Raw genomic sequence first — 27,474 nt, forward strand, 5'->3', positions numbered from 1 at the left:
ATCATGGATTCCGTCATTTCAATATTAGGCCAATACAACGCTAAAATGAATAGACTGCATGGATGTCACATTGTTAACCACAGACCCCCTGCCGCGGCGCAAAGTGTGTGTGTGGGGGGGGGGGATCACTGGCTATAAAATATTGCTGCCATTTCTAACATCCGTTTGACATTTGTTGTATCATTACCCTTGAAATCCTCCAAACATCTTCTTACTGACATAGTACAGCATGGACACAAGTCCAGAGGACTGTAATCTTAATGTCTAATAAAGTCATTCACAACCATTCACTGTTTTACCATATTTTGATTATATCCACACAGCCCCCCCCCCCAAAAAAAAAAAAAAAAATGTCTGGAATCAAACAACATTTCAGCCAGTTCTGGATAATTGATCTCCAGAGCTGTGGTCGAATGGAAAGGAGCAACATTACGCTAATTCCCTTTTCATGAAAAAGAAAATCAAACAAACGAATACATTGATGCAATGTGCACACCATCGCACAATATGCTGCCGCAAACTTAATTTAAAGATTCAGTATCTGATAGTTTGGCTACACATTTAATCTTCCATCTGATTGAAAAGCCTGCCAGCTAATTCATATTATTACTTTCCTACTTTGATGTAATTTCTAGTCTGCAACTCCCAAATAATGAATACAGTGTACTGGTAAGAATGCAATTTTGTATCTTTGGAAAATGATATTCTAATATGATATTCTAATATTCTAACATGAGTATCATCTTGGCCAAATAATGTATAAATTCAGTAATAATTTATTACCTCCCACTTTTACTGATACGTTTGTGAGAAACAACTCCTTTCACAGATATCCGACTCTTCATTCTAATGAATTTCATTTACCTTTAACCATAACGATATTCACTCAATCCACATTTACTTTCCTTGGACCAACATTTTGGAATAGCCTTAGTGATAACAAAGGCCCCAAGTTTGAATTGCTTTAGAGTTAAGTTCAAGAATCTTTAAAAAAATTTATGAAGATGCTTTTGAACGTTGTCATTAAACATATATATTTTTCACATTTAGATTGAAAAGGTCAAATTTTGTTGACTTTTTAATGATTTCAGAATTACTGGAATATTCACTTTCATTGTTCCCTTCATATTTTGCAAATAGCTTAGCGGTTCCGTTCACTCTGATCTTCATGTCTTCTCAATGGACAAAAAAGTTCTTTCTTTCTCCTATTCTCCAACCATAATATTTCTTGTTCTTTTTCTTCTTCTTCATCTCTCCGTCTTTTCTTTCCCGTTCTGTTTTCTGCATGACAGCGACGTAGTGTTTGGATTTCTCTGGGTGTCTGTGTAGGGATAGTTAGGTTTTTATTCGTAATTTGTATTATTCATTTTGTAGATTGAATTTCGTGTACAAATGTAAAATATCAATGCTATCTTATCTATATTTTGTTTTCGTATGTTCGGGTGGAATGCACCCTACAAGCATTGCTTCTTCAGCATTCCGCCCCATCTCCTGCATTTTCTAAACTTTAAAATGTTTTGTGTTTTTTTTTTCCACCCTATTATTTGTTTTTCCTCAAATATCATGAAAAATAAAATGAATGAATGAATTCATGAATGAATGAATGAATGAATGAGAGAAATATATAAATATGTAGGGATAAATCAGGTAGACAAGGCATCCCTAAGGCTGCGTTCACATAGAAGTATACGGTATTCCGTATTCGTTATTCGCTATTCGCTATTCGGGTACCCAGTACACCATCACCCGCACCGTCAACTCACCATCCCATGCAGTGAGGATTTCTTCCTCCTACATCCCAGCAAATTTCTAAACTGCATCAGAATGTCAGTCTACATGCTTACTATTGCTTAAGGGCAAATCCAGACCAAAATTGTCATTATTTCATAAACGAGAGACGGTATACGCTGCAAGAAAATCGAACAAGCTCGATTCCCACTTTGCTATACTATTCGCAGCTATTCGGTACTTTCGAATAGTGCCTCTTATGTGAACCGGTGTGAGGAAATCCTATCGTTCGACTCAAGCTATTCGCGTGCCCTCGAAAACGAGCCCCGAATACCCGAATAGTATACTTCTATGTGAACGCAGCCTAAGACGTGTGTGGATTCTTTCGATCGATTCCTTTATTTTGGTAGTTGAAACACCCACAATGTCATCCTCAAGACAATTGACAAGTTACGATAGCTGAAGGCAAGTGTCAAGTGATAAGCTAAAATACCACTGGCCATTATTCTTATCTTAAGTATAATTCTCTCAGTATGATTCACTCATGCTGGGAGTTATAATACAGCTTACATTCTCTCTTTGTATTCTTTTTTAATTTAATTAATAGAAGACTATTTTGTTTATGCTTTATAATTCGTTGATACTATAGAACATCTCATATTGTGACATTGTTTGGGCAACTGCAAAAAGTCACATTGACAGTACAGTATATATGTATATTGCTTCTACAAAAGAAAGCTATACGTGATACACCAATTTAGGTTATCGGGACCATTCAGATCCTTTGTTCGTATAATTAAAAACACTGAAGGTAAATTACATTATTTTTCTTTTTGCAAAATTCACATTTTATGTTTCGTTTGTATAACGGTCAGTTGTCAACTTCTTTTTTCTCATTATTTCAGTTAAATAAGGACATACATTCTTATCCCATTGGGCAATCTGATAAATTTCATGTACAAAATCTTAAAACGGTGATGGCTCTGAAATCTATCAGACACACTGGACCCGATATTTGGAACTCTCTTCCTTCTGAAATTAGAACTTTAAAGTCTATGTATTCTTTTAAGAAAGTTGTAAAGACAATGCTGCTCTCTGAATGTCAGTGATGTCATTGTAAATGTATTGTACATGAAATTCCCTCGTGGGATTATCGCCGTTCTGAATTTATAGCGTAATGTTATGTAACCGACCATGACCTGTAACCGTTCACCTGTACATCGGTGACAAAATACTTTGCCATTCTTACTATTTAGCGATGCAGGTGATCTAATGTTGTGTATTAGCGAAAGCAGACAGACCTCTCCTCTCTGCTTTCTTCTATCCCATCTCTATGCAAGTCATACCTCCCTTCTTTTTTCCTATAATAATGTATTATGCACGACGGCTGCATGCAAATCAAGCAATGCTTAAGCTGTAGCCCTTCTGCGTTATTCATTTGATTGCTGATATGTTCTGTTGTACATTGTAAAGGCAATGAAGAAACTGTATTACTGTATAATATTTTAAAGGTAATGAAGAAAGTTACTTTGTTAGCAATTAAAGTTTATAATATATAATGTATGGCACAATCAATGTATATAATATATGTTTTTGTATCTGCATGAACAATGATATAATGCAGGAACCAAAAAATAAAATAAAATGAAATCATATCATATCAAATTACAGAAGTTACTGCAGATGACTCAAATATTCATTGCATATAGTATATTAGAAGTATTCTTCGTGGTGACACGTTACCATTTTTTCCCCTAATACATTGCTGCAAGAATATCCTTACCTGTCATTCAAGTTAATGCAGGCAATTGCAGTATTTAGCTAAATTATAAATAAAGCCTTTACAAGTTGCAGTTTTGAACAATTGCAAAATTTCCTTCAAAATGTTTGATGGCAAGAGATCATAAAATATATGCATTCATACGAGTTTGCTAAATGAGGAATTGAAATAGGGCAGAAGGATTATGAAGGTTGATTCGAGGGAATAAATCGTACACTAACCCAAGGTAACCCCACCTATCGTCATTGCCCCTGTTATAAGTCATTCCTCCCCTGATGTTTGCTTATATTTATGTTATGTAGCCACTGAGGTTAATGCCATGAAACCAGAATATAATACTGTTCTTGTTATTGATCTTGTACGGCACATAAAGTGGTGAATTATTAGCATTATTTTATGTACCAATACTTGCCTCCTTCAGCAGAATGCTACTTGTCACTGGCAGCCTGTTATTTCATTCAAGTAATTCTAGACTAAACTTTAATTGACAGGTGGAGGAGAGGTAACAGAAAGCTTGGGAGGAGCTTGCTACCAGCCTGAGCAGCCATGGGAAAGGGAGAGCATGAATGGAGAGAAAAACAGATGAAAAAAGGGCAGGATATGAAGAGGCGAGTTCTGAGGGTCTCTGCTATTAGAGAAAGCAACACCTATTTCATTTAACGAATATGTTGCTTGTAGTTTGATTGAAGCTGAGATGTTCCGGTAGTGTTCTTTTTTTTTTCATTTGCTTTTGGTGTTGTTGTTGTTGTTTGTTTGTTTGTTTGTTTGGTGGGGGTAAAACATGAAGGAAGGGGTGACAACAATTGGGAATGAGATACCTCAGAAGTTTCTAATCGCATAGGCCAAATAGAGGACATGGTGCCATGGTGATGAGTTTCCTCACCTCTACATTTGTCTACCCCAACATTGGTGTTTGTGAGGTTCATTTTCTGCCGCTGGCCTTCTAAATACAGAGTGTGATTCCCTTATTGCTTTCACTCATTGAGAGCAACTTTAATTTGCTTATACTTTCACTAAGCCTTTTGATACTTAAGTCCCTGGAATTATGTTCGCTTGATTGATTGCAACATAATTATTATGGTATTGCGCGCATCATCCGTCTGTCCATCCGTTATCTCCTTGCTCCCTCACTAATTTCTGCATTGTCTAAATTCTTGCATTGATGAATGATACCGATGAGCACATGCGCATAAACAGAATAAAGCTTGGGTAAGTCGAAGGTCAAAGAACATGGGTCATTGATCTGAAAATATATTTCTTAAAGATATCTTATACTGTTCAAGATCTCGACTTCAAACGTGTCACATGCATGCATACTTGTGAATCAATCTACTATTTAGCTAATTGCACTGAGATCATCATCCATAATGACCGCAGGACAGTCTTGTTACAAGTTTAATTACTATAATGGTGATTGCCCTTCATAAAAAGGCAATTCATTACAATAACATGGCGTCCATTATGATCATAGTGAAATTGGTAGCGACTCGGAGAGATCTTAACTTTCAGGGCCACATTTCATATAAGAAAGATATTAAGATAGCAAATCTTGCTGGAATGGCTACTTCCCATTGAAACAGCCAATCAGAAATCTGGCACAACTCAACACAGGAAAACTGAGATGATATTATTGATCCTAATATAGATGTACAATTGTATGTTATATAAAGTACACTGCAAGGCAAATTATATTAGTGCAATAAAATAATGCACACTTGTAAGAGATTGGATAGAGGTCTTTTTCTGATTGTCCTGTATAATCGTAGAGCAGGTGCCGACGGGTCTAGGACTTGTCCCCCGGAGGACAACTCCCCCGGGGACTACTCCCACCTGACAACTCCCCCGGAGGACGTCTCCCCCGGAGGACTCCTCCCCCGGAGGATGTCTCCCCCGGAGGACGACTCCCCCGGAGGACGACTCCCCCGGGGGACAACTGCCCCGGGGGACAACTCCCCCGGAGGACAACTCCCCCGGGGGACAACTCCCCCGGAGGACAACTCCCCCGGGGGACCACTCTCCCGGGGGACCACTCCCCCGGGGGACCACTCCCCCGGGGGACCACTCCCCCGGGGGACCACTCCCCCGGAGGACAACTCCCCCGGAGGACAACTCCCCCGGAGGACAACTGCCCCGGGGACGCCTCCTGGGGGACAATCCCATACTGAACAGAGATTTTGTGTGTGTGTGTGTCCTAGAAATTAGAATTAAATTCATCTGTGTAAAAACAGTATTCTTTTTAAATAAAATTTAAATTAAAGTTGGCGTTACCTAAGACACGTCCATCTTTATCACAAAGTTTTTGAAATCTCAGCACAAAGTTTTTACCATTGTACATGCTACATGTAATGTCGAAAAAAGTAGAAACGCAGGTCCATTTTATCACTGAAAATTGGTCAAGAGATAAACACATTGACGGATACACGCTTTTGAGGGGAGAGTTCATTCCTTAGCATGTACCTGTTATTCATTATTTTAAGAAGTCCATTCTTTGATGATTTTCTTTTTCTTTTTGCAATTCATGATTATGATAAGGAATATGTTAAATGAAAGAAAGATATCATTCAGAGGGGTGAAGGCTCAAGTTTTTGAGTTTCTTCAGTTTGTCTCCCTCTACAAAGGAATATGTTGTTAGAAATACTCTTTTAATGGGGTTATGATTTTTATCTTAGATTCTTATGATAGTTACTATCCTGTATGTCACCGTCAGTAATTTCATTGTGCAATTTTCGTTTGTTATGTTGACTGTGAATTTATCTGAACATCATTACAATTCTTAATGTCGGAGAAATAATTGACAGAAAAAAATATGAATATTCTGTTACTGAAAAGACTTGAACGTGTAAAAAGGTAATATCTTCCAACCGCCATTGGGCACTATAATGCAGAAACAGTATTAGCACTGGTTGCACAGTTACCATCATCCTGAATGCACCAGCCACATACCGGTATCTGCATGACACACGTATAACATAACCCTTGCTGTACTATTGTTGGTAGAAAACACCAGATTGATAGCTAGAACTTGTTATTAAGAGTATGGTAGTCAATACTACTTGAAAAAATAAAGAAAAAAAATGCAAAAATTGCAGTTGGGGTAGGGGTAAAAGGCAAGGAAATTTTATGCCTAAATATGGGCAAAAGGTTAGAATCATGTGGAAGATTAGGTTTTACACTAAAATTATCATTATAATCCATTTCCTTGACCCCCAAAACATGGGGTTCGACACCAAAACCATCACAATTGACCAAAAAATAGCCGAGTTATAACCAGAAATGTCTTTTTAAAGCCGAAACGGCGACCAGCTTTTCGGCCGGGGCACCCTGGATTTCGCATTTTTCGTTCTTTTTTTTTTTTCAAAAATGGTGTCAGTAGGCACAAAGTCATCAAACTAAGGTGTGATGAGCATGTTCTGAAAATGTCATCCTCTTTAGCCCATCTCTAAGAGATATCAAGGGATGACGACTGTAATATTTAGCCTGTTATTTAGAGAGTTCCTTAGTTGTTTCTTTAATCAGTCAGAATAAGCACACGATCTTGGCAGTAGTTTTGTTGTATTACAATCATGACGAGTTTGAACAATGCAAATGCTTTAGCGATATCGATTGCATCGGATGCCCAAGGGAAGAAACGGACACTGGTCAAAAAGTATATGTGCACATCTTGTTAAAACGCAGGTGATAGGTTGATATGTTTTTATTCTTCTAGGTCTTGGGTGCAAGTAAGGAAGTTTGCTGAGGTAATACATCTGCCTCCGGGGTTTCTCGAGAGGGGTAACTATAGAGCATAGCAACAGCATCATCTCTGTGGGGATTGGTTGGTGCTGCATAGCTAGGCACTAGTCTCTGCGTTCAAACTGTACTAATTTCAAACATTTAGCATCTCCCTTTTTTTAGAAAAGTAAAGTTTCTCTTTTTCACACAGATTTTTTCATTTATCAACTACCACTGAAAATTAATTAATAAGCCATTGTCTTTTTAGGATTATCATGACAATTATTTGATACGTTGTTCACACAATATACTTGTCCTATTTGAGTAATAATGGAAATACGTCTTGTATGAGCGTTTTGACTTGCCATATCTTATATCTTACATTCAACTTTACTACATGTGTAATCATAGCAACACATCTTATAAACACAAACATTACTGATACTTGTAAAGTGAGTAACACTTCACTTCAATATTGAGATATCACGGCTTTGTATGACACATTACAACGCACTCTTATAACGATGTAAGTTCAATCTCGCTCTTCACACTTGGAGGAATACTTGTGATTGTTTTGTAAACTGTACTTTTGTTCACTTTTAGAAATGTGTTATTTTTGTCTTTGAAGAAACGTTAATCATTGTTTCTCTTATAATAATCGACAAAACTGTTACTTTTGATAAGTTAGATGAAACACTTTTATTGCACTCAAAATGTAACCAACTCTATACTCTCCAGATGAATAGTTCAACATCTAAACATTATCACAGTCCCGTGATCATTGTCATTTCATTTCCCGTCAAATTCCGGTATCTATCCTATAAAATAGATAAGTTTTTACACTGGTCCATATTTATGACCTGATCTTGTGATACGATATTTTGTTGAGTCATCTAGCTTTGTTGCATTAAGGATTGTTTTCCGCTGTACCTCTTCTGATGTGAATTCTGTTTTGACAGGAGCATTTTTCCTTCACATTCCACTATGCAACTTCTTGGAAACTTTGTCTTTGAAACAACGACGCTTTTCGCTTCGATCAAAGTAATTTTGCTGCACTTTTGTTTCTTGGTCAGCTTTGTTTGCACATTCTTTATTACTTTTGGTTTCAGCAGCTGACTAGCTGTTGGCAGGGTGGTCCTTGTCCTCCTCTGCATCAACAATTGTGCAGGACTAGCATCTAGCCCATCGATCGGTGTGTTCCGATAGTCAAGAAATGCCAAACCTGGATCTGTTCCATCTCTCATTGCCGTTTTCATTAGACATTGCGATTTGTACTGTCTTTTCAACTTTCCCATTGCTATGTAGAAAGTGATGAAGACGTGACATGCTTGAATTGGTACTGACAAGCAAACTCTTTGAACTGGTCACTTGTAAACTGTGTACCATTATCTGATACCACAATCTCCGGTATACCATTACGTGCAAAAGTGTTGTTTGCATACTAACTTCAATTACTCTTACGCTTGACATTTTTTTGTTTTTGTTTTCCATGTTCAAACGTTATCAAATAAAACTGTGTGAAACAAAACTCAATTTTCAATTAATTGAAACTCGAATCATCCCATCTTTGTGGCTGAGAGATTTATGTTGGTCGTGCGGGTGTGCTTTCCCAGGGCTGTTGGAAGATAATACCTTTTTACACGTTCAAGTCTTTTCAGGCACAGAATATTCATATTTTTTCTGTCAATTATTTCTCCGACATTAAGAATTGTAATGATGTTCAGATAAATTCACAGTCAACATAACAAACGAAAATTGCACAATAAAGTATTACTGACAGTGACATATGGGATAGTAACTATCATAAGAATCTAAGATGAAAATCATAACCCCATTAAAAGGGTATTTCTAACAACATATTCCTTTGTAGAGGAAGACAAACTGAAGAAACTCAAAAATTTGAGCCTTCACCCCTCTGAATAATATCTTTCTTTCATTTAACATATTCCTTATCATAATCATGAATTGCAAAAAGAAAAGGAAAATCATCAAAGAATGGACTTCTTAAAATATTATAAAATAATGAAGAATAACACATGCTAAGGAATGAACTCTCCCCTCAAAAGCGTGTATTCGTCGATGTGTTCATCTCTTGACCAACTTTCAGTGATAAAATGGACCTGCGTTTCTACTTTTTTCGACATTACATGTAGCGTGTAAAAAAGTAAAAACTTTGTGCTGAGATTTCAAAACTTTGTGATAAAGATGGACGTGTCTTAGGTAACGCCAACTTTAATTTAAATTCTGTATAAAAAGAATACTGTTTTTACACAGATGAATTCAATTTTAATTTCTAGGACACGAATAAGAAACATCTCTGTTCAGTTATGGGATTGTCCCCCAGGAGCCGTCCCCGGGGCAGTTGTCAGGTGGGAGTTGTCCTCCGGGGGAGTTGTCCTCCGGGGGAGTGGTCCCCCGGGGGAGTGGTCCCCCGGGGGAGTGGTCCCCCGGGGGAGTGGTCCCCCGGGGGAGTGGTCCTCCGGGGGAGTTGTCCCCCGGGGGAGTTGTCCCGCGGGGGAGTTGTCCTCCGGGGGAGTAGTCCCCCGGGGGAGTTGTCCCCCGGGGGAGACGTCCTCCGGGGGAGTAGTCCTCCGGGGGAGACGTCCTCCGGGGGAGTGGTCCTCTGGGGGGGCTGTCAGGTGGGAGCAGTCCCCGGGGGACTAGTCCTCCGGGGGAGTTGTCCTGATACGCTATTCTTTTAATGATCAATGTCATGTTTGTCTCCTGAATCACTCTGTCTACAGGAAGATTACCCTATGCATCTGCACACAATACTTTTCATCACTTTTAATCTTTACAGTATGATGACCTACCAGAGGGTAGATGTGTCTCAGCAATCCGGACAAGTTTGGCTCTCATCAGAGCTTCTCTCAGGTCTGATCGAAGTGACGACGAGCTTACCCTTTGGCTCCACTTACGAAGCATGCTGACAGTTCCATCACTGGTTACTTCATGGTAACGATTGTTGGTTTTGATAAAGTTCTGGATTTCTCCCAAATTGAAACCCAATTGTCTCCCAAGGTTCTCGATGTCTTCATTGTTTGAGATATCTAATGCAATACCTTTCAGAAGGGTATCCACATCGTCTGACATCCTGTGATAAATTGAGAGGAATGGGCCCATTTTGAATTCTGTATAATTATATACATTAATTACATGAATAATTAAGTGCCTCGATCAGTTTTGCTTGTTCAAGTCTGATGTAAATCCTATTTTATCCCTGATTGAGTCCCCTGCGGTATTATAGGGGTTGCAGCCCTAAGTGAAAACAATACATGGGTCGCAGTAAATGCATTAAATCTGTAATATTGGTTCGTCAAGGAAAAATTTCCATTGCAACTGATTGACAATTAAAGGGAAGATAAACCCCAAGAGCAATGTGGATTGAGTGAAAGCAGCAACATTAGTAGAACACATCAGTGAAAGTTTGAGGAAAATCGGACAATCGATGCAAAAGTTATGAATTTTTAAAGTTTTGGTGTTGGAACCGCTGGATGAGGAGACTACTAGAGGATATGACGTATGAATGGACAACAATACAAAGAAAATATAAAGGAAATTCAACAAAAAAATCACTTTTCTAGAATCATGAAAGAGCAATGGACCAACCTCTTTCAGAAAGCAGGGGGAATAACTGCTACCCTTAACATATGTCAATATCAAGTTGATGGAATTTGTAATTTTCATGAAAAATGGATTTTTGTAGAATTTTCTTTATATTTTCTTGGTATTGTTGTCCACTCATACGTCATAACCTCTAGTAGTCTCCTCATCCAGCGGTTCCAACACCAAAACTTTAAAAATTCATAACTTTTGCATCGATTCAGTGTCCGATTTTCTTCAAACTTTCACTGATGTGTTCTACTAATGTTGCTGCTTTCACTCAATCCACATTGCTCTTGGGGTTTATCTTCCCTTTAAATTGCCCTACATCGACACAAGTAAGCGCTGAAATGATCAGTGTTCTAGTAGTAGTCATGATAAACAGTCATGGGCGTACGTATTCGAGCAGGATTCGAACCTACGACCTCCTAAACTCTAGACAGGCGTCATCTCCACTAGACCACCGAGTTTTCTTTCTTTCTTTTTTTTTTTTTTTTTTTTTTGAAGAGAGATTTCTAATTGATAAGATTTAGTCTTCTGTTGCTGTGGGATTACTTACATGCCTCTTAATTTCCAAGGGAGATGTGTGATACATTTTCATTTCAAGTTCTGCTCTGTGAACTTAAACGTATTCATTTCTGTTGTAAAATCAGCTTACATTAGGGTTTCATCAGAGTGTTATGACTGAAACGTAACGAAGTTAAACATCCGTTTATTGTACTTTTCTAACAATAAATAACTACAAAACCAATGCCTACACCACCGAGTATACCGGTATACTCACCACATTATACACAAAAGCACATCCATTTACATTGCAATGATTAAAGGTATCACATGGTTATTTCTCCTGGTGATGAGCATTTTTTTTTTTTTGTTCAAGCTATTCATTCCTTTTCATTTGGAGTTTAACTTGCATGCAAGAAGGTATTTCAGATATTTCTTTTTGAATTTCTGACCATCAATGAATTAACCAAGGTTTTTTTTTTGTTGTTTTTCTTTTTAATCATTTTTGAGCACTAGTATTTTGAAATGAGTAACCCTCGATGCATTCCATAACCAGATCTTCCCTTCTTCGTGAATACCTGGGTAGTGTTAGTGACAATTAGACAATCTCCAATGTGACGAATCACAAACAGGAGAAAGTCTATGTAACGTACACAAATTGACATGAGTTATTCCAGATGCAAACCATATCATGCAATCAAAGTAGTCGATCAGTTTGTACGATGCAAAACCAAGTTCGAATGGCTAAGAGAGCAGCTCTATGAATAATAACCAGCCATAATCCAGATACTTTCTTAAATCTGCAATTAATCATTTTAGTCATGATTCGAAATGTGCCTATTGAAAACCCATGTCAATCGATTGAACATTCCGACTGGTTTTCCTTTTGTGAAGCAATCACAGCGAAATGTTTTTCATTACTTCTTTTTTAATATGAAAACTAAACATGATTTTGCAAAGGTCAGAAACATACACTTGGAACTTTTCATTTTTTAAAGAAACCCGGTACGCAGGTTTTTATGCTATCCTGTCTGTCATCAAAATTGAAAGTCATACGCATGATTTGAAGACATTTCTATGAGATTAAAATGTTCTGTTTTGACTATAATATGGCTTACCTCTCCTCATCAACTTCGTGTCGAAACTTGGCACGTTTTGCAGCCTTGCCTGGCTGTTCTTCCCTCTCACGCTTTTTAGGCATGATTTCCAGCGAAGTATTGACACCAAAAATTCATGAAGTCGAAATGGAGGGTGGTGCAGGGTTGTAATAATTTTGTCCTATACTGGCGATTCCACGTCATAAGGCGACTAGACTGGGAGAAGGGCGTGGCTACATGAAAGACAGGTTAATCGATGAACTGATCGTCAGAACACCTCACCGGACTGACTTCTTAGTCCAAGACCTGGAATGAATGAGGCATATGACCACTCTGTTTTCAGTCATTGATCGGTGTCCTTCATATTCTTGTGGGGTTGGAAACTTTCTCCTGGACCCTATTGCATAAGAGTTGAGATCAACCAGAACATAAAAGATATAATAAGTACCGAATACTGAGGAAATGCCCTAGATACCATGGTTATTTTATGGTACAAGTGGTAATACCGTGGTAATGCCATGGTATGATGGCCATAACATGGCATCACCATACGTATAGTTATTTTATTGTACCTGTATACCAGGCAAATACAGTAGATGGCATGGTTTTTCCATGGTACTGGTAGTAATACCATGGTAGTGCTATGGTATAAAAATTATAACAAATTATTATCATGGTTATTTTGTGGTGCCTGTGGTAAGACCATGGAAGTACCATAGACTTCACGGTTATTCGATGGTATACGCATCAGTACCATGGTCGTGCCATGGTAATGATAGTTTACCATGGTTTTTCTGTCGTATCATCATGCATCACCATGCTTTTTCTGTGGTATACTCGTAGTGATACCATTGATACCATGGTTGTACTATGGCAATTGAGGTTTTACCATGGTAATACCATAAATTTCATGGTTATTTTTTGTAAGGGACACAGTCAAAGGGTGTTATGTTGTCATTCAGAAATAGGGGTCCTGCAACTATAGTGATGCAGTTTTTTTTTTTTTTCAGTTGAGAGAGATAATCATATTGAGGCTATGACAGAGACATATGTTACATTATAAAGAATGACGCGGAGGAATGTACGCAGGCATATCAAAGTGGGGAAAAACTGATAAACATTACCACTTTCACCCGTAATCTTTTCCCAGTAGGTGCAGAAAACTAGATGACCGTCACGGCATAAATCTCCAATGTGGTATCCAGCTACCTTCATGTGACATGCGATCATGTAGTTTCCAAGTTAGAAGATAGTTGTTCGGCCAGTAGGAACTCTCTCCCTAGTGCTAACAGTAAAACGTAATATTTTGTACAGCTTACAAACAACACAGCCACTCCCTACTTCGCTGTAGAATGTAGTCATCTGTGAAAACAAGCCTGCTTTATAATTATCATATCCTCCTTGCGAGCTTCCAACACCGATCTACTCAGTAGTCTGGTTTCCAGACCCTTTGCCAACTGAACTGTGCGACGGAAGTCGCCGCCTTTGCGTCAAAGGCACGGGACAAAACCACCTTAAACTATACCAGTTTTCGCCGTTGAAGGCGTCAATATCCTGAAGAGAAAGATAGAACGAGCAGAGGGTCTGGAAGCCAGACTACCACTGATCAAACATTGCTGCCTGCCTGTGAAAACTGTAACCCGACTTGGAGGGGAAACAACGCTCAACCCGTAGAACTTCGTGCTCTCGCAACCACTCATTCCTGAACACCTTTCACGTTAGTATCTATTCTCCTCGTATAAGTTATGGTAGCACAATAATTGATTTCTTTACAAGCAAAAGATACGAAAACTAAGGTGAGTTCGGTTTAAAGTAGTATGGAAGGTCACATGTTACGTTTTGTCATGTATTGTGTTGTTTGTATTATAGAGCATAGACATCTCATAGAAAGAAATTGAAAAAAAAAATACATTAAAGCAAATTATATCTGCCTACTTCTTTCAAGTACCAGCATGTTTTCAAACCTATCTCGCTCTGGAATTATATCTAAAGACATATCAATTAGATGACTCTAGAATTGGTTCTAAATGAGCTGATACAGTGCACTCCCATTACAACGAACACATAACGAAATTTCATTATAACGAAGTAAAACTTCTGGTCCCAAAATTATCGCCATTAAAGTCTATGGTACAAAATTCTCTTATAACGAACACGGTTATAGCGAAATTTTCGCTCTAACAAAGTCTTTTCCGAGCACCGCTGACAAGGAAAAGCAAAAGAAATGCGCCCCGTTATAACGAAATGCTAATCGCTTTAAAAAACACGTAGCGGAACAAGGCATTTACAGCGTCTCTGCATGGGCGAACGCGTTACATCACTGTGTTTTTGCTTGGTGTGTCACGCACACTTTCCGAGGGGAACTTGCGTTACTGTAACACAATAATCTGAAATTGATTAACTATTTTTTTAATTGTTCACATAGCTTTCCAGTGTATGACGAGTATTCAAGAAACAGAATATCATATATGCTGGCTTCCTTGTTTTCGTTATATATTGTATTTGTTCGATTATAACGAAATTTCGTTATAATGAAAGAAAACTGCCGGTCCCGAGCATTTCGTTATAACGGGAGTGCACTGTACTCTGTTTGGAACAACTGACTATTAGTAAAATCGACTCTTTTCATCCTGATCCCGCGTACACTCGAATGAAGATGACAACACGGCCACTTAGCATCGATTTTAGCAGCTTCACCCGAGGAAAGTAACAAGGGATCAGTAAGCATGTAGTTACAGGAGAAGAAATCTCTAAAAGCACATCAGCGCAAGAAAATGGCATTGAAACACAAGTATGTGAACAACAGAAAATTGGGGATCATATACCGTACAGTTCAGCTATAATTCAAATACTTTATTATCTTCAAATGAATTACTTGTTCTATCTTTGATACAGAGCAAACTCTGAGAGTGGTCGAGATCCCCGTATAGGAGGAGCGGCATTTGCTGCCTATCATCGGGGGAAGAAAATCGTCGACATTTGGGGTAGATTCGCGGATTATGAGGGGCAAGCGGAAATGGCTGCAAGACACTATCTCCATTTTCTTCTTATCAACAAAAGGTGAATTTCTTTCTTCTTTTTTTTTTTTAGTTGAAATGGTCACAAAAACATTATTGATTGTATGGTTTTCAATTGATAATATTCATGTAGAATCAAAATAGCCGCACTGTATACAGGCCCTACAGTTTCATGCATGATGATTGTGGTAAACATGTCCTTATAAAGCATGCTAACAGAATTTGGAAATCGAAAGGATCTTGATCGGGAATACTGAGCTGATCGTCACCAACACAACCATGACAGCAGTGACGTCAAACGATACAAGTGACCTTTTTGTTTCGTTCTTTCTTTCGTAGGAAGAAAAGCTGTAGGAAGAAAAGCTGTAGGAAATTTCAGGAGAGAAGAAAAAAAAATGCTCCAAATGACCTGTGTGCAATCATATCATGCCAAACTGGTGTTCTAATTCTAATTCAAATAGCGAGCAGTATCGTTCTCACATAAAAAGGCCAATTCTTGAAATTGAGGTGGGGGGGGGGGGATGTCACCCCTGCTGCCCCCTGCTGGGAGTGAAGAGGCGTCCTCCTTTCCTCTTAAGTTATTACCCTGGGGTTGTATTCCAAAAATTGTAGAGGGGAGTGGGGGACAGAGAAGGAAAGTCTTATTGCACTTGTTCGGTGGGATAAAGCAGGGAGGTGAGACCTCTCACCTCCCTGGATAAAGGGACAACACCTCTTTACTCATATCCACCCCTCGCTCCCTCATGTGGTCCGGGGCCCGGGAGAACGGTGGGTTTCAGTTGGTTTTTGTTGCTTTTTTCAGGTTTTATGAAGCCCCAGAGCCCACTATCCCCTCATCACTCTTTTGCGCCTGGAACTCTTACTCGTTGTCTTTATACTGCATAAAGAAAATAGACCCCCTGTTTCTTATTTGACGTTTTGTTTACATGTGAACCGGGTGCAGTATTTGAACAGTTTGATCGGTTTGCGCTCATTAATCACTGGATATGACCCATCTCATCAATCAGTCAAAGACGCTGTCTCTTAAATCCACATTTCCCTTGTTGTACATAGTGTTTATCATTCTTTCTCCCGACGTAGGAGTTACGTCAGTGTGCATTGCCATGCTTGTAGATCGAGGTTTGCTGGACTAAAACAAACCAGTCGCCCTCTATTGGCCGGAATTCGCGCAGAAGGGCAGAGAGAAGATTACCGTCAAAGACATGTGTGTGTGTGTGCGTGTGTGTGTGTGTGCCTGAAGGGCCTGATGCAAAATACGTAACAGAAATTTCCTAGCACTTTACAGTTAGTCGTATAAGGAGTAATATTTTATAAGCATAACAGTGAGAATTTTATTACAATCGGATGAAAATTAGAGAAGTTATGATAAATTATTAAAGGGTATGTACAGTTCTGGTCGAGGTGAGGATATAGCTTTTAACGTTTTGCGAGATATTAAGAAACCACTCTATGACATGTCAAAGATCATGCAATTCTAAGGGGTATCAAAAGTTTATTTCATGAAAATCGGTTTTGAAATGGCTGAGATATTCAAAAACAAGGTGAAACAAAGAGATCCTCATAAAGTTGTGGCCTGTCGCCTTTTATTATTATCACTTTTTTGGATATCTCAGCCATTTGGAAACCAGTTTTCATCAAATAAACGTTGAATCCATCTTAAAATTACATGTTCTTTCATATTTCATAAGAGGTTCCTCATTATTTCACTTAAGAATGTTCAAAACATGAATCCCAACCTCAACCAGTACTGTACAGTCCCTTTAAGCTATAAGAATATCATAATTGCTATGTTGTTGTTGAACCACGGTATCACCATGGGTATTTTTGTGTACCTTTAGAAATACAGAAGATCACATAAAGACTATGGCATGCTGCGGTACAATTAAAGACCCTGTGGTTGTAGTACATGGTATGATGGTTATTACATGGTATCTCCATGGTTATTCTATGGTACAAGTAGGCCTAGTAGTGCCAGAACCGTGCTCTGGTATGATGGTTATCATACATGGTATATCAACGGCTAATTTATGATACCTGCAGCGATACTGAGGAAATGCCCTAGATACCATGGTTATTTTATGGTACAAGTGGTAATACCGTGGTAATGCCATGGTATGATGGCCATAACATGGCATCACCATACGTATAGTTATTTTATTGTACCTGTAGTTATACCAGGCAAATACAGTAGATGGCATGGTTTTTCCATGGTACTGGTAGTAATACCATGGTAGTGCTATGGTATAAAAATTATAACAAATTATTACCATGGTTATTTTGTGGCGCCTGTGGTAAGACCATGGAAATACCAAAGACTTCACGGTTATTCGATGGTATACGTATCAGAACCATGGTCGTGTCATGGTAATGATAGTTTATCATGGTTATTCTGTGGTATCACCATGCATCACCATGCTTTTTGTGTGGTACTCGTAGTAATACACGTACCACTGATACCATGGTTGAACTATGGCAATTGAGGTTTTACCATGGTAATACCATAAATTTCATGGTTATTTTTTGTAAGGGACACAGTTTAAGGGTGTTGAGTTGTCAAACAGAAATGTGGGTCCTGCAACTAGTGACGCAGTTTTTTATGTTGAGAGAGATAATCCTATTGAGGCCATGACAGAGACATATGTCACATTATAAAGAATGACGCAGAGGAATGTACGCATGCATATCAAAGTGGGGAAAAAAACTGATACACATTACCATGCACTTTCACCCGTAATCTTTTCCCAGTAGGTGCAGAAAACTAGATGACCGTCATGACATAAATCTCCTATGTGGTATCCAACTACCTTCATGTGACATGCGATCATGCAGTTTCCAAGTTAGAAGATAGTTGTTCGGCCAGTAGGAACTCTCTCCCAAGTGCTAACAGTTAAACGTAATATTTTGTACAGCTTACAAACAACACAGCCACTCCCTACGTGGCTGTAGAATAAATCATCTGTGAAAACGAGCCTGCTTTACTTCCTCCTTGCGAGCTTCTACCACCGATCTACTCAGTAGTCCGGTTTCCAGACCCTTTGCCAACTGGACTCTGCGACGGAAGTCGCTGCCTTTGCCTAAGTCAAAGGCACGGGACAAAACCACCTTAAACTATACCAGTTTTCGACGTTGAGGGGGTCAATATCGTGAAGAGAAAAATAGAACGAGCAGAGGGTCTGGAAGCCAGACTACCACCGATCAGACACTACAGACAGATTTGGTAGCAATCATTTCCCTGTACTCACTGAGAGTTACATATGGGAGATGATTTTAGACATAAGGAATTTGATTCAAATATCACATGCAATATGAAAAATATGAATTGGTATAGCATGTTTAAGATGGAGTGTGAAAACCATAATGATATCTCCGAAGATGGTATGAGTGTTATAGATCCTTATGAATCTTTTCTCAAGAATCTTAGAATATTATACTTGATAGGATAGTAGGAGTGAAACAAAAAAGAAAGTTTTGGCGAAAGCCAGTCCCGTGGTGGACAAAGGAGTGCTCTCGCATAATAAAAGAGAGAGATAGACCGAAAAATAAACTTTTGAAATTTTGGTTTCAGTATGTTACTTGTTGAAAGACTGCATGTTCGATGAACATAAAAGTGCTGGTTTGCATGCACTGCATAATAAAAAAGTACAGTGTGATGAACTAAAGAGTCAGAAAAAAAAAAACATTAACATTAAACAGTGTTGCTTATAGAAGGCATGTACATGTCTTTGGTAGAAAAATTCTTCCACATTGTGTTGCATAATAGACTACTTAGTAAATAGAATGATAACTTACAGTGACACCATTAATAATTATAAAATAACTGAGCAACTTTCACGGTTTTTTAAGCATTACAGCAGCATTTGTTCTGATTGTTTATTAAATCACTGTAACTGGTCTATTAAACATCCAAGTGGGGCGGAATGATTTAAAAGAAAAATGGTAACGTAGATCTCATTTAGGAAGAGTTACAGTTTTATGTATGTGAAATAAGACACAGAAACTGAAATTTAAGACCTGATTAAATATGCCATCATTATACATACACAGTCAAAGGGTGTTGAGTTGTCATTCAGAAATAGGGGTCCTGCAACTAGTGATGCAGTTTTTTTTTTTTTTTTTTTTTTTGTTGAGAGAGATAATCATATTGAGGCCATGACAGAGACATAATTATGTCACAGTATAAACATTGCTGCCTGCCTGTGAAAACTGTAACTCGACTCGGAGAGGAAACAACGCTCAACCCGTAGAACTTCCTGCTCTCGCAACCACTCATTCTTGAACGCCTTTCACGTTATTCTCCTCGTAAATATTGTAACAAAATGATATTTATTTTGTGTAGTGTGTAGTGCATTTCATTTGGAATTTATGCGAGACCGTTGTTAGAGCGAAATTTGTTCATAGAAATTCAGTAACACAATGTAGTCGTGGTTACTTTGTGCTGATTTATACATGTAACAAGCTATGCATTCTAAAAGAGTGTTTGAATTATTCCTTTAAGTCAGCCTTCTGTATTGATGATTATTTGTCAATTAGTGGTTTTTGTGGAGATTCAGATAGTGATAAAAAGTATGGATGATAAGTGCAGCGATAATTCCTACAGTTAGATCAAAGTTGTGTTACAGAGGTTTGACACACACATTTAGCATTGTGTGTGTATACGTGTGTATACAGGTTGGCCATATGACACATTTTAGACAATTAACGTCGATTAATTAGTAAACATGATCAGTTATGGGACTGAATATGGTGTTGATGTTTGATTAAAATGATTTCAATCAAACTGTGAAGAGTTTAAAGGGATAACTTAACTCTGTGTAAAATAAAGTAAGAATAAAGGAAATTTTAGGAGAAATTAATAACCATGTCTATAATAATTCAGCACAGGTACTATAAGCTACCTCACTCCTCGTGCAAGAAGTGATGAGCTAAAATTGTACGTGCACGCTACTCTGATCATATTCTCAGTACTCGGCAGTGAAGAGGAGAGGCTGATCCTCGGGATAGCATTGTCTTTCTGTCTTGTGCTCGGTACGAGTTGTGAACGTGAGTATGTACACACTATACCTGTAAATAAACAAGTTCGTGTTCCGGTACATCACCTCTGAAGTTGTGATGCATTCGTCCTCAATCGTATCCGGGCACTTACCCCCTGGGCAACCACCCTCCGGATAACTACCACCCGGATAATTACCCACCAGGTCTATTCCCCCTTAGGGCAACTACCCCCCGGACAACTACCCTCCTAGGGCAATCACCCTCCAGGGCCATTACCCCCTAGGACAACTACCACCCGGTCATCTACCCTCCTAGGGCAACTACCCCCAATGGCAATTACCCCTAGGACATCTACCCCCCAGATAATTACCCCCTTGGTAACTACCCCCTGGATGACTACCCCCCGGATAACTACCCCCCAGATAACTACCACCCGGATAGCTACCCTCTGGATAACTACCCCCCGGATAACTACCCCCTGGATAACTACCCCCCGGATAACTACCCCCTGGGAAACTACCCCCCGGATAACTACCCCCTGGATAACTACCACCCGGATAACAACTCCGCGGATAACTACCCCCCGGATAACTACCACCCGGATAATAACTCCCAGGATAACTACCCCCAGGATAACTACCACCCGGATTACTACCCCCCCCCCCGCCCCCGAAAGTTACCACCCGTTGTAATTTGTCCATAAGTTCATAACACCATATCAGAAGATGCACCTTTCTCTTACACTGTCATCATTTACTCTTTTGGCTTGCCATTTTCTACCGTTATAACACATTAGACGATAAACATAAGAAAAGGAGAGTTGATTGCACTACAATTCATATTCCCTTAACATTAGCGAGGGACCCTTCGATTAAAGCCATAATTTCTGATAGGATCCGGGCACGGTTTTATAAAAGTTATCAGTCCTGATAAGCTGTCAGTTCCACACAATCACCAATCGTTGTAGGTCGATCAAAGCAGGTCCATGGTAACAAGTCAGTGACCCGAGCTTATCAATCAAGCAGAACCCATGGTTTTATTGAAATTATTAGAGACTAACAAGATGTCATAACTGGCAACTTTTATCAAACGGTGCCCTAATCTGTCATAAGAGTAAAATTACAGCTTGTTTTACATACAAGTAGAATTGTGCTAGTTTTCAAATTAAATGTTCTCGACACTGAAATCAAGTTCAAATATAAGTTAGTCTGATTAGAAAGAGTAAAATATTACGAGTTTAACGGTATTTTTTTATTTATTTATTTTTTTTTTTACAAAACACCCCTAGTTGTTAACGAAGTCTTTTGTCCTGCACCCTCTTTTTGAATAGATCATAGAGAGCTGTAGTTGACAGAATCCTTTTTGCATTATAGGGCTGTTCTGTTTTATCCCGGCCATTTCAAGAGTATTTTTTTTTTCACAAAAATTTGAAACCTTCTTGGAATAACATGCTCTTTAATATTTCGTAAGGGGTTTCTAATCATCTCACCCAAAAGATGTTTAAAACCTGAAGTTAGGTCTCGACTAAAACCAGACGATATAAATTTTTTTTTTTTCCAATTCAAATAGCAAACGTTGTTCGAAAATAAAAATGAGAGACGTAATTTTCTGGGGAGAGTTACTGTAAGAGGGGTGATTGGTTGGAGCCTAATTTTAATAAGGAGTAATTGTCAAGGGAGGTATTATGCTCCGCGGTGATCATACCAAGGAGGTGACAATCTCTTCCCACATCCTTGATAAGTACTAGTTGTTAATGCCCAATGATGCAGTAGGGCAATTCTGAAATGAGTGTTAACGGTATAACAGTAAAATAGTTACAAAATTGATGAAACAATGCAAAGAAAGCGAATTAAGACAGAGACGAAGTACACAAATAAAGATACAGTGAACTCCCGTTACAACGAACACGGTTATAATGAAATTTCGTTATAACGAAGCAAAACTTCTGGTCCCAAAATTATCGCCATTAAAGTCTATGGTACAAAATTCGCTTATAACGAAGACGGTTATAACAAAATTTTCGTTACCACGCAGTCTTTTCTGAGCGCCACTGACAAAGGAAAACAAAAGAAATGTGCTCCTTTACAACGAAATTCGGATCGCATTCGAAAATGCGTAGCGGAACAAGCATTTTTATAGCGTCTCTGCATGCATGAGCGAACGCTTCACATCATTGTATGTTCACTCCGTGTATCACGCACAGTTTCCGAGGGGAACTTGCGTTATTGTAATACAATCACCTGAATTCAGATAAGGTGTGTTTCATTGTTCCGAAGTCTTTTGATACAAAACACACAGATTTTGATACAACTAAATGTCCGTAATAGTTCGGAAATGAAATATTAAGCACATTTTGGCGTTATTCCAAATTTTCGTTAGTCCCATGATAAAATATGGTTCTTATTCTTATACGGTTCGTTAGTCCGAAAATGATAGGAATTCAAAACGTTCGTTAATCGGAACATTACAAAAAGAATCGTTAATCCATGGTGGAAAAAGGTGAGTACACTAACAAAACTTAAGAATTGCAATCCTTATTTTTTTTTTTTTTTTTTTTTTTATTTATATGTTTTATTTCGAAATCACATAAAATCACAATATTTACAAATAATCATCAATCAGCAAACACGAGAAAAAGAAAAAAAAAAGAAAAAGTGACAAGAGCAATTCAGAGATAAAATAAAAAGAGAACCACCATGATTCATCAATAAGTAGTAAGGTAAAGCTTCCTCAAAGACCCCCGTCTCATAACACACCCAGGGAGAATGGCTCCCCCAGTGGGGTCCCCAGGTCTGAAAGAGGACCATTATACCCTCTTATTCAACAACAAAAGTCACACCATATCCTACACAATCAAAATTTACTTATCTAATCATCCCTCAAAACTACACATTCTCAACTCATCTCGAGACATCTTTAGCATTGTAATTCAAACCACTACATAAAGCCTAAATCAGACCTGGAAATCCCTGACAGGAAAAGATTACATTACAGACTGTTTTTAAAAAAAATAAAAAAAAAATAAAAAATAAAAAAAAATTAGAGCCTAAAAAATTCCAAAACCATTGAGCAATTAGTTAATGTCCAAGGCGCGCCAACAAAGTTGGAGAAAACAAAGGCCAGACAGAGGGCCGGCAAATTCACTAACTACAATGTAGTACTACACATGGTTGTACTTTGTATCAGCGACAGATCATGGAGATTCCAATGAGCAAAATACAATGACAAGTATTCAGCATACCAATACACAATATGAAATAAACTTAATCCAAGGGGTATGAAACAATTTTAAAGTAACATTTAAACATATCATAAATCAAATCTCCATTTTTTGAAATGTAAAGTAAGCTTATTTCTTTTCTTAGCTAAATAATACTCTGTTTCTTTTTGCTTCTTAATGAAACTCTTAAAAAAATCAACAGTTGGTATTTCATTCCTAAATTTACAAATATAAAGGTAATATTTTACAACTAATACAAGGTATGTTAAAAACTGATCTGATAATAAACCAAATAATTTTTCAAAATTGGAGAGCTTAAAATTATTAATGTGGATTTCTATTATGTTTACTACATATCTCCAAATTGGTATAACCTTCTCACAATCGCAAAACAAATGAACCATAGTCTCTTCCATTTTCCCACAAAATGTACAGTTTGGTGAGTCTTTCCTTTTAATTTTATACAAAAAAGCATTCAAAGCTATGGATTTGTGAAAAACTTTAAAATAAAAAGAGCGTAACCTAGTATCAATAGTGCAAGTAAAATTAATCTTGTGTACATTATCCCAAATGATATCATCAGGGACTGTTATTTGACTTTTCCAATATTCATATCTTTTCTCAGGGACATGTAGCACATTTAATATTTTGTAAGCATGTCTGGGTACTTTTTTCTGGGCATTCAAATCAATAACCAAAGAATCACAAATATCTAAATTATTCAATGCAGTATCGTCCAACCATCCATTAGGAATATTCCTTAATAAGAAATTGAATTTTCTTCTGTCTGTATGGGGAATATCAAAATCTAAAATCAATTCTTCAAATAATTTATGACCAGGGAGGGGTGGGTTCAACAAGTCGGAAATTCCCAAAACATTTTTTTCGTACCAAGTTTCATAATAGAAATACTTTTTTGATTTTGAACGAATCAATCTATTAAACCACAGCACTTGACAAGACCCAATCTCAGAAAATTTAGAATCATAGGATTCTAAAGTGGCATATTCTCTATAAATATACCAAGTACGTAATGACTCAGCCACTTGTGAGTTTTGCAAAGATCGCAAAATTGTTTCTGGGGCATATGCTTTCCAAAGAATCTTGGGGTCTCTATGAAATTTCTCTAGGGCCAATAATTCAATAGATTTCCAGACAGACTCATAATTTTCATCTAACAAACATTTAACCCATGTCATTTTTTGAGCAAGTGCAAAAGCCCATGGATCAATCATTTTAAGACCACATTGAATATAGTCATTATACAAACATTTTCTTTGAACTCTATCCCTACCACCATTCCAAATAAACTTAAAAAAGAGACTATTCAAATCATTAAAAAATTTTTGAGGGATTTTTATACTAAGCACAGAAAAAAGATAAATTAACTGTGGCAAAACAAGGGACTTTATTACGCATACTTTACCAATTAAAGAGAGATTCCTCATCCGCCAGCAGTTTATAGTCTGTGCCATTCTTTTTAACTTCTCTTTATAATTAACCCGTTTAGGACGGTTTGCTTTGGCGAGCGAACACCCCCACAGACGGACAGGTTTTCCAAAATCGAGCCCGAACCGAGGGTTACTAAGGGGGTGTGACTTACGGTCCCGCTTTACCCAATCATCAACTTGCCGTGTATGCGGTGTAGGAATCCGCTTTCTGATTGGATGAATAACGACCGCTCATGAATAATAATGTCGCTTCCCTTCGCTATCTGGGTTCGCGCGCGCGGTTTGAACTTCACGTACTATACGATCGTCAATTTGCGTTCCCTCGTCAACTCAAATGAATAGCGTCTTTTATTATTGGGCACCAGGCTATGTCGAGGGTGTCGCAAATTTCTACTACATAATTGTCTTGAATTTACTGATTCATGGAGGCAATCTTTTATGGAAACTGTAATCCGTTGATCACAAGCCTTCAAAGTCTTTCAATGAAAAGCGATCGATCGGAGGATTGTGTACAGGCTTGCGTATTTCCATTTACACGACTGTAAGACATGCCAAGTAAATCTCGTATTGTGGCGATATCAAAGGCACACGAACCCACTCTTGACTTCCTGTTGTTCACAAAATTCCTTACCATAGCTAGTCAATGAATTTTGGAAACAGAAGGAAGTTTATTCATTGTATACAACATTTGAAAATCTGTTACACCTTGTTTGTCCCCGCTACTTGTATCCAAATACAAAGCTCGCGTGTCTGTAACAGAAGCACGTGGCTTTATTTCAACACTAGGCAAACCATCAACGATGTAATATTACAAGAAGAATTGGTGATACTGATTTATCAAAGTCGAATTTCGTAATAGAATAACGTCCACTTGAGTTTATTTCTTGGTTCTGTTTCAGCAATTCCCATAAAATTGACAAGAGCCTGGAATATGTTCAATATTCAAACAAATCTTTGCATCTTTCTAACTTTCTTTGAGACGAATAAAAATGCATAATCCACGCTTGCGCGATACCTGCCATCCTCTGAAGAAGTCTGTATAAAGAGGTTTGCTTCCTGAAATTATCAATCGTGACTACCTACAAATTTCGATCATGCGACTTATAATAGGTTTTCATTGGATGCATACAAGATATCACCGAGTCGATTTGTGAGTTTATTATCGGGGTTCGATGCTGCTATTTTTCTGTGCGATCTTACAATTCCTTTACAACTTCGACGTAATGTCGGGAAGATAATGAATTATTCACTATGTATCAAGTGAAATGAGATTTCTCACAGTGATACAAGACATATATTTAATCATTATAAAAAGTAATCACCAACCTAAATGAGTATCGTTACTTCTTACATAGAAAAAAAAAACTAAGAATAAAACACCGGTCCTGTTTAAGCCAGTTGACAGAACATGTATGAGCTCTTCAGATGAAACAGGGGAGTTTTTACGATGAGAAGAGAAAAAGGAGAGAAAAATAGGCTGGTCATCTAAATTTTGTTTGATTGACGGTAGACAATCTGAAAAGATTTTTCAAACGTAACGTAAAATTATACAAGATGAGGTTTGCCTACAACCTGTGTTTTGGTAATATCTTTCTACGTTTTATATAATACATATATATATATATATATATATATATATATATATATAAACATACATATGAAGAGCTTGCAACCAAAAGGCGCTAAATCCATTCCGGCTACTTTCGAGTAAATTGATGTTTTTTAATTACACATATTACAGCTTGTTTATTCATTAGCTCTAGGCTCCTAGTGGAAGAGCCATCACAGTAGGTAATAAAAATGCACATTAAAAAAATCCTGCACACACCATTTATTTTTTATGAATTTTTATATTTCAGATTTTTTCGGATTTAGCGCCTTTTGGAAGAAATCATGGATTTAGCGCCTTTTGGAAGAAATATTTTTGAGTTGTTCAATAACATTGGTATTAGGGAATGTCATTAATGTGCAATCCAGGTAAATACTAGAGAACTGCATAAATTTACATCACAGTAGCCACACATACCCACACACACACACACCCACACACACACACACCCATCCAAACACACACCCACATACACATACACACACAAATGCACCAAAACACACACACATCAAAATGTGAAATCTTTCCCAGCATGCTGCTTTTAATTTTACTCATAATCGCAGCATACTGTACACCTATTCATTATACATTCCACACATGCAAAATACAACTGCAGCAGCAACAACAACAAATTAAATACTTTGATCTCCTAATAACACTTTGCACTGAATATCATGAAGTCTATACAGAAGGTACGGTGACTCGAGGAAAGTGAGGACTTGCAGAGATTGTGATATCATGTTGACTGATCTAGTATTT

At 37.9% G+C, this 27,474-nt stretch overlaps 1 protein-coding gene across 1 annotated transcript in view; it reads right to left on the bottom strand.

Moving 5' to 3' along the window:
- LOC140239181 (uncharacterized) overlaps positions 1–12,530 on the bottom strand; it is a 54,390-nt gene extending 41,860 nt beyond the window's left edge. The window contains exons 1-2 of the mRNA XM_072319063.1: positions 12,448–12,530; positions 10,033–10,313 (exon numbers count right to left, since the gene is read on the bottom strand). Of these exons, the coding sequence (XP_072175164.1) occupies positions 10,033–10,313; positions 12,448–12,530 (364 nt within the window). The remainder of the gene's footprint in view (positions 1–10,032; positions 10,314–12,447) is intronic.
- Positions 12,531–27,474: the final 14,944 nt, after the last annotated feature.

The sequence above is a fragment of the Diadema setosum genome, chromosome 15 (assembly GCF_964275005.1).
Source record: "Diadema setosum chromosome 15, eeDiaSeto1, whole genome shotgun sequence".
NCBI classification, from domain to species: Eukaryota; Metazoa; Echinodermata; class Echinoidea; order Diadematoida; family Diadematidae; genus Diadema; species Diadema setosum.